The sequence below is a fragment of the Poeciliopsis prolifica genome, unplaced genomic scaffold (assembly GCF_027474105.1).
Source record: "Poeciliopsis prolifica strain line A6 unplaced genomic scaffold, Auburn_PproV2 SCAFFOLD062, whole genome shotgun sequence".
NCBI lineage: Eukaryota > Metazoa > Chordata > Actinopteri > Cyprinodontiformes > Poeciliidae > Poeciliopsis > Poeciliopsis prolifica.
The window spans coordinates 1169451-1181828 of record NW_026562437.1 but is presented as its reverse complement, the minus strand read 5'-3'; the positions used below and the strand labels follow the sequence as shown (position 1 = coordinate 1181828).

The following is a 12378-nucleotide window of genomic DNA, read 5'->3' as shown; positions in this document are numbered from 1 at the left end:
CTAGTCGTTAGGGTTGCTGTAGAAATGTGGACTCTGCCACATATAAGACCTCCACATAGAGTTAGCGCATAGTTCCTTTCGTGGTTCACATTTTGTTTGGGTGAGCAACGATTACGCCGTCCACCTCTGGAGCTCCAACGTAACTCAGAAAGCTTTATTTCCACTTCAGGTTGTGTCTGTTTTTATCTCATGAGCAGAGGAGACGCTGATGAAGCACAAAAAAACAACAGTAAACTGAGCTCTTTTATTTAACTCTTTCTGCACCACAACAGACCTGAGAAACTTTTATTATCATTCCAGTTTTTCCAGGTTGTGATCAGTAAACGGTTTCTTGAAGTTCAAATGCATTATTGTCTTGTCCAACTTGTCTTTAGATGTTTATCATCTGCTCTTGTCCTTCTGTTGAGACAAATCGCTTTGGTTTCCCCTCAGGTTCCCTCCCTGATGATGGACAGCCAGTTCTCAGAGTTCACCCCCGACATAACTCCCATCATGCTCGCTGCTCACACCAACAACTACGAGATCATCAAGCTGCTTGTCCAGCGCAAGGTAATGACTCTGTAACAAGCATGTTACTGTTTGCATGCGGATATTCAGCGCAAAGGCACAACGCTGGTACATGTCGTCCTTACAAACCTTCAGACGTTTGCATTGTTAATTTGGTGCAGTGTGCAACGGCAAAAAATAGCATGAAAACCCTTGAGAAGCAACTTAAAATAACTTTTTTCTCTCTCTGTGCAACTGACAACATGAACCCACTTTATGTTTCAACACCAAAAACACTCAAACATTTCCTACATGGAGAACAGAACATTAAATCCGTTACAGTTTTGGGTTTTTATGCTTGATGTTTATGTTGCGATGACTAATAAGTGATCGCTGTGGTAGATTAGCTACCGCTGCTGCTAGCTAAGCTAACACAGCTAATTTAAATGGCTGCTCTACTGATGATCTGTCAGCTGGTGTCCACGTCGCCTTTGTTTATTTTTTAAGCTGAACCTAAGCACAACAAATTCCACATCACATCTACATGTTAGCTTGTCAAAGTCAAGCTAGCGTAGCTGACCTACTTTCCTTTCCCCTGCTATTTTTTTCTCTTAATTAAAACTTTTTTCTGACCTTGTTCTCTAGTTGTCACAGAATGAAAGCACTGCGTCCCTTTGTCTTTTATATATCAGGCGTACGGTTAAGATTTAGCACATTATGTTGACAAACCAATGCTAGTTATTGTTAGCAAGCAGCTTAGGAAGCTGGGGGCGTGACGTCACGCTGCAGGGGTACCGACCCGTCTATGCTGTTTTATTTCCTGTTCTGATTTGCTGTTCGTCTTTTCTTAGGTCACCATCCCAAGGCCGCACCAGATACGATGCGACTGCGTTGAGTGTGTTTCCAGTTCAGAGGTCAGTCGATGTTTCTCCACTGACAGCCACTACCTGGTTTCTGATTTGGAGAAAATGAATTTATTAAATACAATTAATCTCACTCTAAATTATGTCTCTTTAAAATGTAAAATAAAAGAAGGATTGCTCACCGTTTTATTAAGAAAGTTATCAGTTGTATCCAAGTAAGTTGTGAGATTTCCATAGAAGTAGCTGTACAGTATAATGTGGCAATGATCAATTAACATTATGATGAATTTTGATTATTAATATTTTCCAAAGGCCAATGACTTCATAATCCATTCTATTTATGGTTCCTGTTGTTTGTTGTTTTATTTATTGTTTTTTTTTTGGTTCCTGTGTTTTATTTTGGATATTTAAAATATCTTCCAGTTCCAGTGTTGAGCATTCTTGACAAAATTAAAGTTTATTGGTCACTGAGAGAGCAGACTTGTATTATTAATCCCTGGCAGGTCGACAGCCTTCGACATTCCCGGTCTCGACTCAACATCTACAAGGCGCTGGCGTCGCCGTCGCTCATCGCGCTGTCCAGCGAGGATCCCATCCTCACTGCTTTCAGACTGGGCTGGGAACTCAAAGAGCTGAGCAAGGTATGGAAATCAGCTCCCATTACGCCTCAATATGCGCACCGAGGCAGCTTTTCATCTGGGGGCGGAGTTATGCTAATGAGGTTTCAGTCTGATCAGTCCTGCCTCGTTCTGAGCTCCTTTCAGAATGAGCCTCTGTCACTGTAAATCCAAATAAGTTCATCTTAAGTTCAACTTTCCTGAGAAAATGGCTGCAATTATACAAATGTGAACTTTGAAAAGCAGAAGTGGAGCCTCCTGAACAAAAAGACAGGAAAGCAGCGAGGGATTGCTGCTCCTCCATGTTTTCATCATCATCATCCCCACGTTCCAGGTGGAGAACGAGTTTCGCCAGGAGTACGAAGAGCTTTCCCAGCAGTGCAAACGATTCGCCAAAGACCTCCTGGATCAGGCCAGAAGTTCCCGCGAGCTGGAGACCATCCTGAACCACAGAGACAACGACCAGAGCGAGGAGCTGGACCCCAGGCAGTGCCACGACCTGGCCAAGCTCAAGCTCGCCATCAAGTACCACCAGAAGGAGGTAGGGACCCAACCGAGCCGAAGTGGTTTGTGTTTTCATGTCTGAAGGGTGGCTGCTTCACCGCTAAGCTTGACCTTTTGCCTGTTGTTGTTAGATACTGTAGCGGAGTAATGGACGGAGCTGTTTTTGCATAATTAGTCTTCACGTTCAAGGCTGGGCATTAAATGTCAGCGTATTCGTTCTTCTCTTATATGGTGACCCTGACGGCTGTGCTGCCGGTTTTATGGCCCCGTTGTGCAATTTTTTCGTTGAGTGGCTTTAATAAACTAAATGTTACATTTCTCCTCTAATTTACCCCGACTGGATAGCAAATTGTTTTTAAATGTCAGTTCAGTGTCTATATTGTAAGATCAAAGTAAGCGAGCAGTTATCCACCCGGCGTCTGACCTGCAAACTTTATTCACGGGAGATAAATAAAGACATCAGACAAGATGAATGCGGTTTATATCATGTATACTAGCTTCAGCAAAACAATAATAAACTTTCAAACTGGAAAGTGTAGCTTCGTAGCAGTCGATATAAATGCTGCACAAACTTTTAACCTCACTGAGTGAATTTTCTGGTTAAATAAAGGACACACACATTTGGAACAGGTTTTCTATTGCTTTCCTGCATACAATCAACAAGGAGTCATTATTCTGATGTGTTGAGTTGGAAATACAAAAGTAGTTTGACACACAGCACTTAAGCAAATAAATAAATCTGATTATTGCATGATAGCTTGAACACTGTGAAGGCTCAAAAATGACCCACAACACGGACTTTGGGAGTAATTTATTAAAACAGGCAGAGGTGGACACCACTCAGTTAGTTCTGTTAACTCTAAAGCGCTATACCAGCATGGTAGTTAGCATAAGCTAATGCTAAGATGTTCTACCAACATGGTGTTTAGCAGAAGCTAATGCTAAAGCACTATAACATTATGGTATTTATCAGAAGCTAATGCTAAAGCACTATAACATTATGATATTTAGCAGAAACTAATGCTAAAGCACTATAACATTATGATATTTAGCAGAAGCTAATGCTAAAGCACTATAACATTATGATATTTAGCAGAAGCTAATGCTAAAGCACTATAACATTATGATATTTAGCAGAAACTAATGCTAAAGCACTATAACATTATGATATTTAGCAGAAGCTAATGCTAAAGCACTATAACATTATGATATTTAGCAGAAGCTAATGCTAAAGCACTATAACATTATGATATTTAGCAGAAGCTAATGCTAAAGCACTATAACATTATGATATTTAGCAGAAGCTAATGCTAAAGCACTATAACATTATGTTATTTATCAGAAGCTAATGCTAAAGCACTGTACCAACATGGTATTTAGCAGAAGTGAATGCTAAGGTAGTTGCACTAGAAACTAGACCAAACATATTTGGCGACATTTTGTGTTTTTGCAGTTCACGATGTCAAACGAGTAATGGTTGTCTCATTCCTCCCATTTCCCCATTTATCTGGACAAAGGATAAGGGCTAAAAGGTTGAAGAAGTTTCCCCCAAAAGAAAAGTTATGGTCTGATGAAACCATTTGACAAAACAGAAACAATCACTATATCGCTTTTAAAACCTTTGCAGTATTATTCATGGAAACGGTTTTTAGTTGTTCCCAATATAACATTTAGCAAAAATATGTCCCAAATACCAAAAACATGTTGGAACTTTTTGTAGTTTTCATTCATCTATTGTCTCTTATTGTTAAAAATGGGAGTCGAACAGGAAAACCATTGAAGCTTAATGGGAAGCAGAGCCGCTCAGAGGTCTGTTCAGGAGAATCAAATGAAACAGTGAGAAAAGAAAAAGGGATAGAGAGGAATAATGAGCTGGATACAAAACAAGCAAACACAAAAGCTGAGACTTAATGGGACAGAAAGAGAGTGAAATGAGGAAGCAGATGAATCCAGTGAGATGGAGATGTGAAACAGAACAGAGCTGGAAACGAACCCCAAGGCGATCTGTCTCTGCACTTCCATCTACATGGCGGCTCCCTGCTGCTTCCAGCTCTCTGCAGCAGACGGATCCTGCCAGACAGATGAAAGCCGGAGCGAGAGGCGGATTAAGGGAATGACGGGGACAAATCTGGGCTGGACTCAAAGGAAAAGCATCAAATCTACGGTTTTCCTTCTCAGGAGCACAAGAGATGGTGAAGGTGGAGCCCTGACGAGCAAAACATGGAGGTTTTCCTCCATAAATATTAGAAAAATATGATCAGGAACTACAGATTTCATGAACTCAGTATAATCTATAAACCAGATTATACTGGGTTCATTTCAGTTTGTTACATTTTGAGCTTAAGCTGTAAATTTTAAAAAGGGTTGAGATGTACATTGCAAAAACTCATTCCTACGGACTGTTTTTATGTCTAGTTGACCGATATTATGTGTTTTCCAGATACATAAAGCCATTTCTTTCACAATCACAATTTTATAACAATGCTATAAGTATTTTGCCATTTAGCACCTTTAAATCATGTCTCTGTCTCTTTAAGAAGCTTGATCAATAGTCCATTAATATTACATTTACAGACATCCTCATGACTGTTAAACTGATAAGCAGTTTGCATGGTGATCTCAGTAGGGGGGAAGTAGCTCCACCAGGTGTTTGCTAATGGCTGCTGCCGCTAGTCTGGAGGAGCTGGGCAGAGGAGAGTTGTTTGAGGATTCCTAAAACATGCATGAAAGAATCGAAACAGAACTCCAGAAGAACCTTAAAACATAATGTAAAGCTTAAACAATTAAAGCAGCCCCTTCATTTAAAACTAACTTCAGCATTTTTTTTAACAGAGATGCTAAAATTCAAATAGGCATGTATATTTCTTTAATGGAAAACTTTATGAAACTGAGTTTAGAAAAGCAGAAGTTGGATTACATAAAGGCAATTCTGCAAACTTCTACAGGATTCATCCTATAAACTACAAATCTTGTAGGTGCCCTACATTGTTTTACATTTACAGTAACAAAATGTTGATTTCCAACTTGCACTGGAAGCGTTTTGAATGTTCTGTGGCGTCGCTGCAGCAGCCTGCAGTGACTCTGTGATTTAACTTAATCGGCGCCGTGCTTCCATGACGTCCAGTTCACAGAAACTGGGAGGGAGTCGATGAGCGGTCTGCCTTCCTGCTGCAGACGAACACGCTTCACTGCAAGGCTGGATTAGCTGCACGTCCCGCCTCTTTGCACAAGAAGCTCTCAGACAGCTGAGAGTCTGATTTCTTTCAAAACATTCAGCGGGATCATCGTCTCAGAGCTGTAAATAAGAAATGCTTTCAGACTCCGTGGAGAGGAAAGGTGGGAGATGCAGAGGAGTGGAGGGCGGCTGCCAGCGGTTAATAAGGCATTAGAGGACGGAGAGAGCAGGCAGGAGCCGCTGATGAAACTCCTGTGAAATATTTGAGAGAGAAAAAGCTGATAAGTGTGTTCACATCTAAAACCGGAAATGCCATTTTCTTTTTACTCGTTATGAGTCAAATTGCTGAAATGATTCTCAACGAGCTCAAAACTGTGACAGACGAAATGTTTCTAATCAATTAAAGGAAATAAGCGACAGCAGTCAGCAAAAATCTCCCAAGCTGGAGACGAATGAAGAATTTAAGCTGCAGAGAAGAGATGGAAATGCGTCTGGGGAACATGACGTTGTATTATTAACTATCCCATTACTGTTCTGCTGCTCTCTGTTGTTTCTTAATTGAGGGAATAAAACGGTTCAATAAAACGATTCCCTGCAAAAGTTTTCAGACGTCCAGAACTTCAGTGATGAATGGTTTTCAAACCTTTTTACAAATAAAAGTCGGTAGCCAAACTAAAAAACTTTTCCTGGACGTCTGACCAGTTTTAATTAGTTTTTCGAAAAGCGTTGACGAAGCTTAACGCAGCCACTGCAGCCAAATGTTTGCTTTCATCTGCTCACAGCAAAGAGTTGCATTTTAAGTGAGAGCTGATATTCATACAACACAATTCTGGGTTGTATTTTTGTCCAAGGAAGTAAAATCTGCTCAAGAGACCATTTCAGAATGAATCACTGAATTTATGAGGAACAGTCATCACCGTAAATATCGATGCGTTCCTTAAATTTGATGCATTTGCTAATTTAGTAAAAGCCCAGTAAAATCTTTGGAATGCTTTCAGTTTATTTATTTGTAGAGATAAAATAAAAGTGCAAACATTTCTGCACACTGGTGTCCTGAAAGTTAAACTCTAACAGGTTTTGGGCTTCATTCACATCCAAACTCCGATTCATCTCACGTCAGTCTGAACGGCCCGATTCTGACGGTTTCAACCCCACGAAGAGTCCGATCTGAGCCGCGTCCGCATGTGGAGCCAAAGATCCGACACGTGTCCAAAAGTTTTCAAAGTGTCGCATTTAATCCGACTTTAACCTAAATTATGTGAAACGTGTCAAAATTCTGCACCAGAAATCAGTAAATCAGGACATAATCAATGATTATGAATTTATTAAATCAATCTGATTCACCTAAATGTTTGAGTTTGTGAAAGATAAACTTACAGCAGGAAGTTTTAATGTTTTATTAATTTCATCAAACCTCCAAGAGTTGAATAAACTGGAGTTTTTAGGTTAGCACTTAAAAAAACAGAAAAAAAAAAGACAAGAGTGGGAACTATTTCCCAGAATGCTTAGCGCCAAGTTCATGTATCCTGAGATGGAACTGCGTTACTGAATTTTTATTTTTTATTTTATTTTAATGCACATCTTTGAGGATAATGTCCTGTTCTCACTAAATAATTTTGAGCAAATTTCATTGTAATATTTAATCAAATTAATTATCAAATCAGAATTTTTTTTGGTGCCACTTAAAACAGGAATTTAAATTATTCAAAAGTGAAATAAGTAGTTATAACTTGATGTAGTGAGTGAAACTAAGAGACAAATTTTTTACTCCTTAACGTTTTTTTCTTGCGTATTGTGAAATAATTATTTGGTTTAAATTGCAGCATTAAGTTAAACTCACAAATCAGGATTAATGAATTTAAAAAACAATGTTTAGACAAACAATGATCAGACTTTGGCTTACATCAACTTTGTAAACTTTTCTTGTTGACTTTAAGTTAATTTTTAAGGCAGCAGGACTGCAGATGTTTTACAGTGTAATGTAAACACAACGCCGTGCGAGGAAAACTGAACAGGAAGTCAGTTCCCACATGTTGCTTTATTTGTTTATTTAGTCACTATTTTATTTAGAGATTATTCTTCCAAACTTTACAATGAAAGTCCTTTTCAAACATTTAGACAAAGGCACAAAACACAAACTAAAACCCACACAAACTGTTTCTAAAACCGCAACCAGCTGAAACTGGGACAACAAGAGCAGCTGATGGCTTCACATGTTCCAGCTTCACATCATCAGTGCACAGAGTCGGCGGCACATTTATATAATTATCCCTAAAAGCCTGGGATTGTTAATGTGACACAAACAAAGAGAACACACACCGACACACACACACACCGACACACACACCGACACACACACACCGACACACACACACACCCACACACACACACACCCACACACACACACGGCAGAACCTGAGCTGAAAGGGCGGCGCAAACAGCGAGAGGAGGAAACAGAAACAGGGAGCGTTGGGAGGTTTCCATCAAGTTTCCATCAGGTTTCCATCAGGTTTCCATCAGGTTTCCTTCAGGTTTCCATCAAGTTTCCATCAGGTTTCCATCAGGTTTCCTTCAGGTTTCCATCAAGTTTCCATCAGGTTTCCATCAGGTTTCCATCAGGTTTCCTTCAGGTTTCCATCAGGTTTCCATCAGGTTTCCATCAGGTTTCCATCAGGTTTCCTTCAGGTTTCCATCAAGTTTCCATCAGGTTTCCTTCAGGTTTCCATCAGGTTTCCTTCAGGTTTCCATCAGGTTTCCATCAGGTTTCCTTCAGGTTTCCTTCAGGTTTCCATCAGGTTTCCATCAGGTTTCCATCAGGTTTCCATCAGGTTTCCATCAAGTTTCCATCAGGTTTCCATCAGGTTTCCATCAGGTTTCCATCAGGTTTCCTTCAGGTTTCCTTCAGGTTTCCATCAGGTTTCCTTCAGGTTTCCATCAGGTTTCCTTCAGGTTTCCATCAGGTTTCCATCAGGTTTCCATCAGGTTTCCATCAGGTTTCCTTCAGGTTTCCTTCAGGTTTCCATCAGATTTCCATCAGGTTTCCTTCAGGTTTCCATCAGGTCCATCAGGTTTCCATCAGGTTTCCTTCAGGTTTCCTTCAGGTTTCCATCAGATTTCCATCAGGTTTCCATCAGGTTTCCATCAGGTTTCCATCAGGTTTCCTTCAGGTTTCCTTCAGGTTTCCATCAGATTTCCATCAGGTTTCCATCAGGTTTCCATCAGGTTTCCTTCAGGTTTCCTTCAGGTTTCCATCAGATTTCCATCAGGTTTCCTTCAGGTTTCCATCAGGTTTCCATCAGGTTTCCTTCAGGTTTCCTTCAGGTTTCCATCAGGTTTCCATCAGGTTTCCATCAGGTTTCCATCAGGTTTCCATCAGGTTTCCATCAGGTTTCCTTCAGGTTTCCATCAGGTTTCCATCAGGTTTCCATCAGGTTTCCATCAGGTTTCCATCAGGTTTCCATCAGGTTTCCATCAGGTTTCCTTCAGGTTTCCTTCAGGTTTCCATCAGGTTTCCATCAGTTTTCCATCAGGTTTCCTTCAAGTTTCCTTTTAACGATCCACCTGGATTAGTTTTACAGATGGTTTGGACATCTATCCAGTCGAAGCTGCATTAAAATGGTAATAATTGGTATTAAATTATCTCTGAATAAATGATTCTTGCAGAAAACAATTTTATTGTCTTGCTTTTAAATGTTTGTCGAAACTAGTTTTCAGTTTTATCTCAATTTTTCAGCTTGCACCACATTTTTTTGCTTTGTGGTGCTTAACTGTGAAGGAAAATAATACATAATTTAAATGATTTATTTGCAAATGAAAGTCTGATAAACAGCTCCTTTTACTCTGATAACCCTAAATAAAATCAGATGTCACCTAACTAGCAAACACAGCACTGATTAGAGCTGCAGCTAGTGATTTTTTTAGTAATCAATTATCCTATCGATTATTTGGACGATTAATCAAATAAAAAATTTGTCAATTACTGCAGATTATTCACGCACTAAAATATTTGATGCTTCACAGGAGATTTTTTTTGTCTTAAATCTGAAAGCTTTTAAAATCAAACCTGATAGGTTCAGTAATAACCTATTAATTACACCAATAAATATAATTAAATTAAAAACAATAACAGACAACTCTGTTTATATTCCTGCTAGTTTAAGATTTCTGTTTTATTTTCTTAAATGGCAAATAGTTTGTTGTTTTTTAGATGAATTTTTATGTATTAATTGTGCAACTCGGTGGCCAATTATGTGGATTATGTCACGGAAATCCAAATCAGTGACAAGCTTCATGGATTCAGAACCAAAACCAGTGTTTTCTGCGTCCAGGTCCGTCCGGGGTCCGTTCGGGTCCGACCGGGTCCGGCTGTAGATCTGAGTGTTTTTGTGCTGCAGTGTGAGAGCGATCAGCATTCTCCAGAGGGATCAATGCAAATTGCATCTTCAATAAACTATCCATGACTCTCTGCGATCAATAAGTGTGGCTCCACACCCACACACACACACACGCGCACACACACACACACACACACGCCCAGAGCTCTGCATTCCAGATGCTGCTGCCTCGGCTCCAAATTATTTCCTCTTTCTTTGCTTTTCTTCCCTCTTTTCTCTTTTCTCTCTTTCTCTCACTAAAGTTTGGGCTTCGCCTCAGCAGTTTCCAGAGTTTGGTCGTAACTAGTTACATTTACTTCAGGAGTATTTTTACTTTTCACTTTTACTTGAGTAATCTCATTCTGAAGTATTTCTACTCCTGTGTAAAATGTCTGGATTTTCTTCCCTCTAAATGAAAAGCAAACATGTTTCAACCAAAAATCCACCAGACAGACTCATCTGCAGTTTCAGTTAAAGTTTTAAAAGTTTTTTATTGAACGAAACTGATTTGGAAACATTTTCTTGATATTTTCTTGTCATTTTTGTCCTTAAAATACCACAATTTCCACGTAAGTTTATGTTTTGGTAATTTTTTAATTTTAAATGGTTGATAATTTGATCAGTACCTGAATTTTTTAATTGATTAATTTCGTACGGTTTTACTTTTACTTGAATAAAAAATATGTAATATTAGCGCAACTCTTACTTGAGCACAACCTCCACCCCACATCACCACAGACCAGGTCAGAGAACAGCTGAGGAAGCTCAAGCCCAGGAAAGCAGCAGGGCCGGACCAGGTGTGTCCAAGGCTGCTGAAGACCTGCGCTGCTGAACTGGGAGAGCCACTACAGCGGATCTTCAACCTCAGCCTGCAGCTAAGGGAAGTGCCCACCCTCTGGAAGACATCCTGCATCGTCCCAGTGCCCAAGAAGAACAGGCCCAGCGAGCTGAATGACTTTCGGCCCGTGGCACTCACTTCACACCTGATGAAGACGTTGGAGCGGCTCTTCCTCGGCCTCCTCAGACCTCAGGTGGAACATGCTCAGGACCTCCTGCAATTCGCCTACCAGGCAGATGTTGGTGTGGAGGATGCCATCCTCTACCTGCTGCACCGGGCCCACTCCCACCTGGATAAGGGCAGTGGCACAGTGAGGATCCTTTTCTTGGACTTCTCCAGTGCCTTTAATACAATCCAGCCCCTTCTGCTCCAGGACAAACTAAATAGCATGGGAGTGGACCAGCACCTGGTCACCTGGATCCATAGTTACCTCACCAACAGGCCGCAGTATGTCAGGCTAAAGGACACCGTGTCTGACACTGTGGTCAGCAGCACAGGAGCCCCTCAGGGCACAGTGCTGGCCCCTCTTCTCTTCACCCTGTACTCCTCTGACTTCCACTACAACTCGGAGCTGTGTCACATACAGAAGTATGCTGATGACACAGCCATAGTCGGATGTATCAGGGACGACGGAGAGGAGGAATATCGCTGTCTGGTGAGGGACTTTGCTCTCTGGTGCCACACAACCACCTGGAACTCAACACCTCTAAGACGAAGGAGCTGGGTATAGACTTTGGGAGGTCCAGACCAAAGCCGACCAGTCGTACTAGAGGGCACGGAGGTTGAGGTCGTGGGCTCCTACAAGTACCTCGGGCTGTGGCTGGACAGTAAACTGGATTGGTCAAAACACACCAGCCACCTGTACGGGAAGGTGCAGAGCAGGATGTACTTCCTGAGGAGACTGCGGTCCTTCAACATCTGCAGCAAACTGCTGTGGATGTTCTACCAGTCAGTGATCGCCAGTGTCCTCTTCTACACCGTGGTGTGCTGGGGAGGCAGCACATCCAAGAAGGACACGTCCAGACTGGACAAACTGATCAGGCGTGCCGGCTCTGTGGTCGGCATGAAGCTGGACTCTCTGGTGACGGTGGCAGAGGCGAGGACACTGAACAAAATGCTGGACATCATGGACGATAGCAGCCACCCTCTACACGACGTCATCAGCAGCCAGAGGAGCCTGTTCAGTGACAGACTGCTGCTTCCCAAGTGCCGGACCAATAGATTCAAGAACTCCTTTGTCCCCCACGCCTTCAGACTGTACAACTCCTCACTGGGGGTCGGAGGTGACACAGGAAAAGAGGGAGGAAGGAGTAGTTTTTCTACAAATGTGAACTCCATATTTATCAGGCAAACCATACAGTGCAATACCATATCACTGGTCAATCTATCGACCAAATTGCTATAATTTCCTTTTGTGTTGTATTTATATTCTTTGTTTTGTATTTAATTTGTATTTTTTTGTATTTTGTGTATGCTTACTGTGTGCCACATTTTTGCCTGTGAGCTGCTGGTAACTATAATT

The 12378-nt window shown here is 41.2% G+C and overlaps 1 protein-coding gene across 1 annotated transcript in view; it reads left to right on the top strand.

Annotated features, from left to right (window-relative positions):
* The window catches only part of trpc5a (transient receptor potential cation channel, subfamily C, member 5a), a 108885-nt gene that overhangs the window by 49827 nt on the left and 46680 nt on the right, over window positions 1-12378 (top strand). The window contains exons 5-8 of the mRNA XM_055060818.1: window positions 433-549; window positions 1338-1400; window positions 1853-1990; window positions 2301-2507. Of these exons, the coding sequence (XP_054916793.1) occupies window positions 433-549; window positions 1338-1400; window positions 1853-1990; window positions 2301-2507 (525 nt within the window). The remainder of the gene's footprint in view (window positions 1-432; window positions 550-1337; window positions 1401-1852; window positions 1991-2300; window positions 2508-12378) is intronic.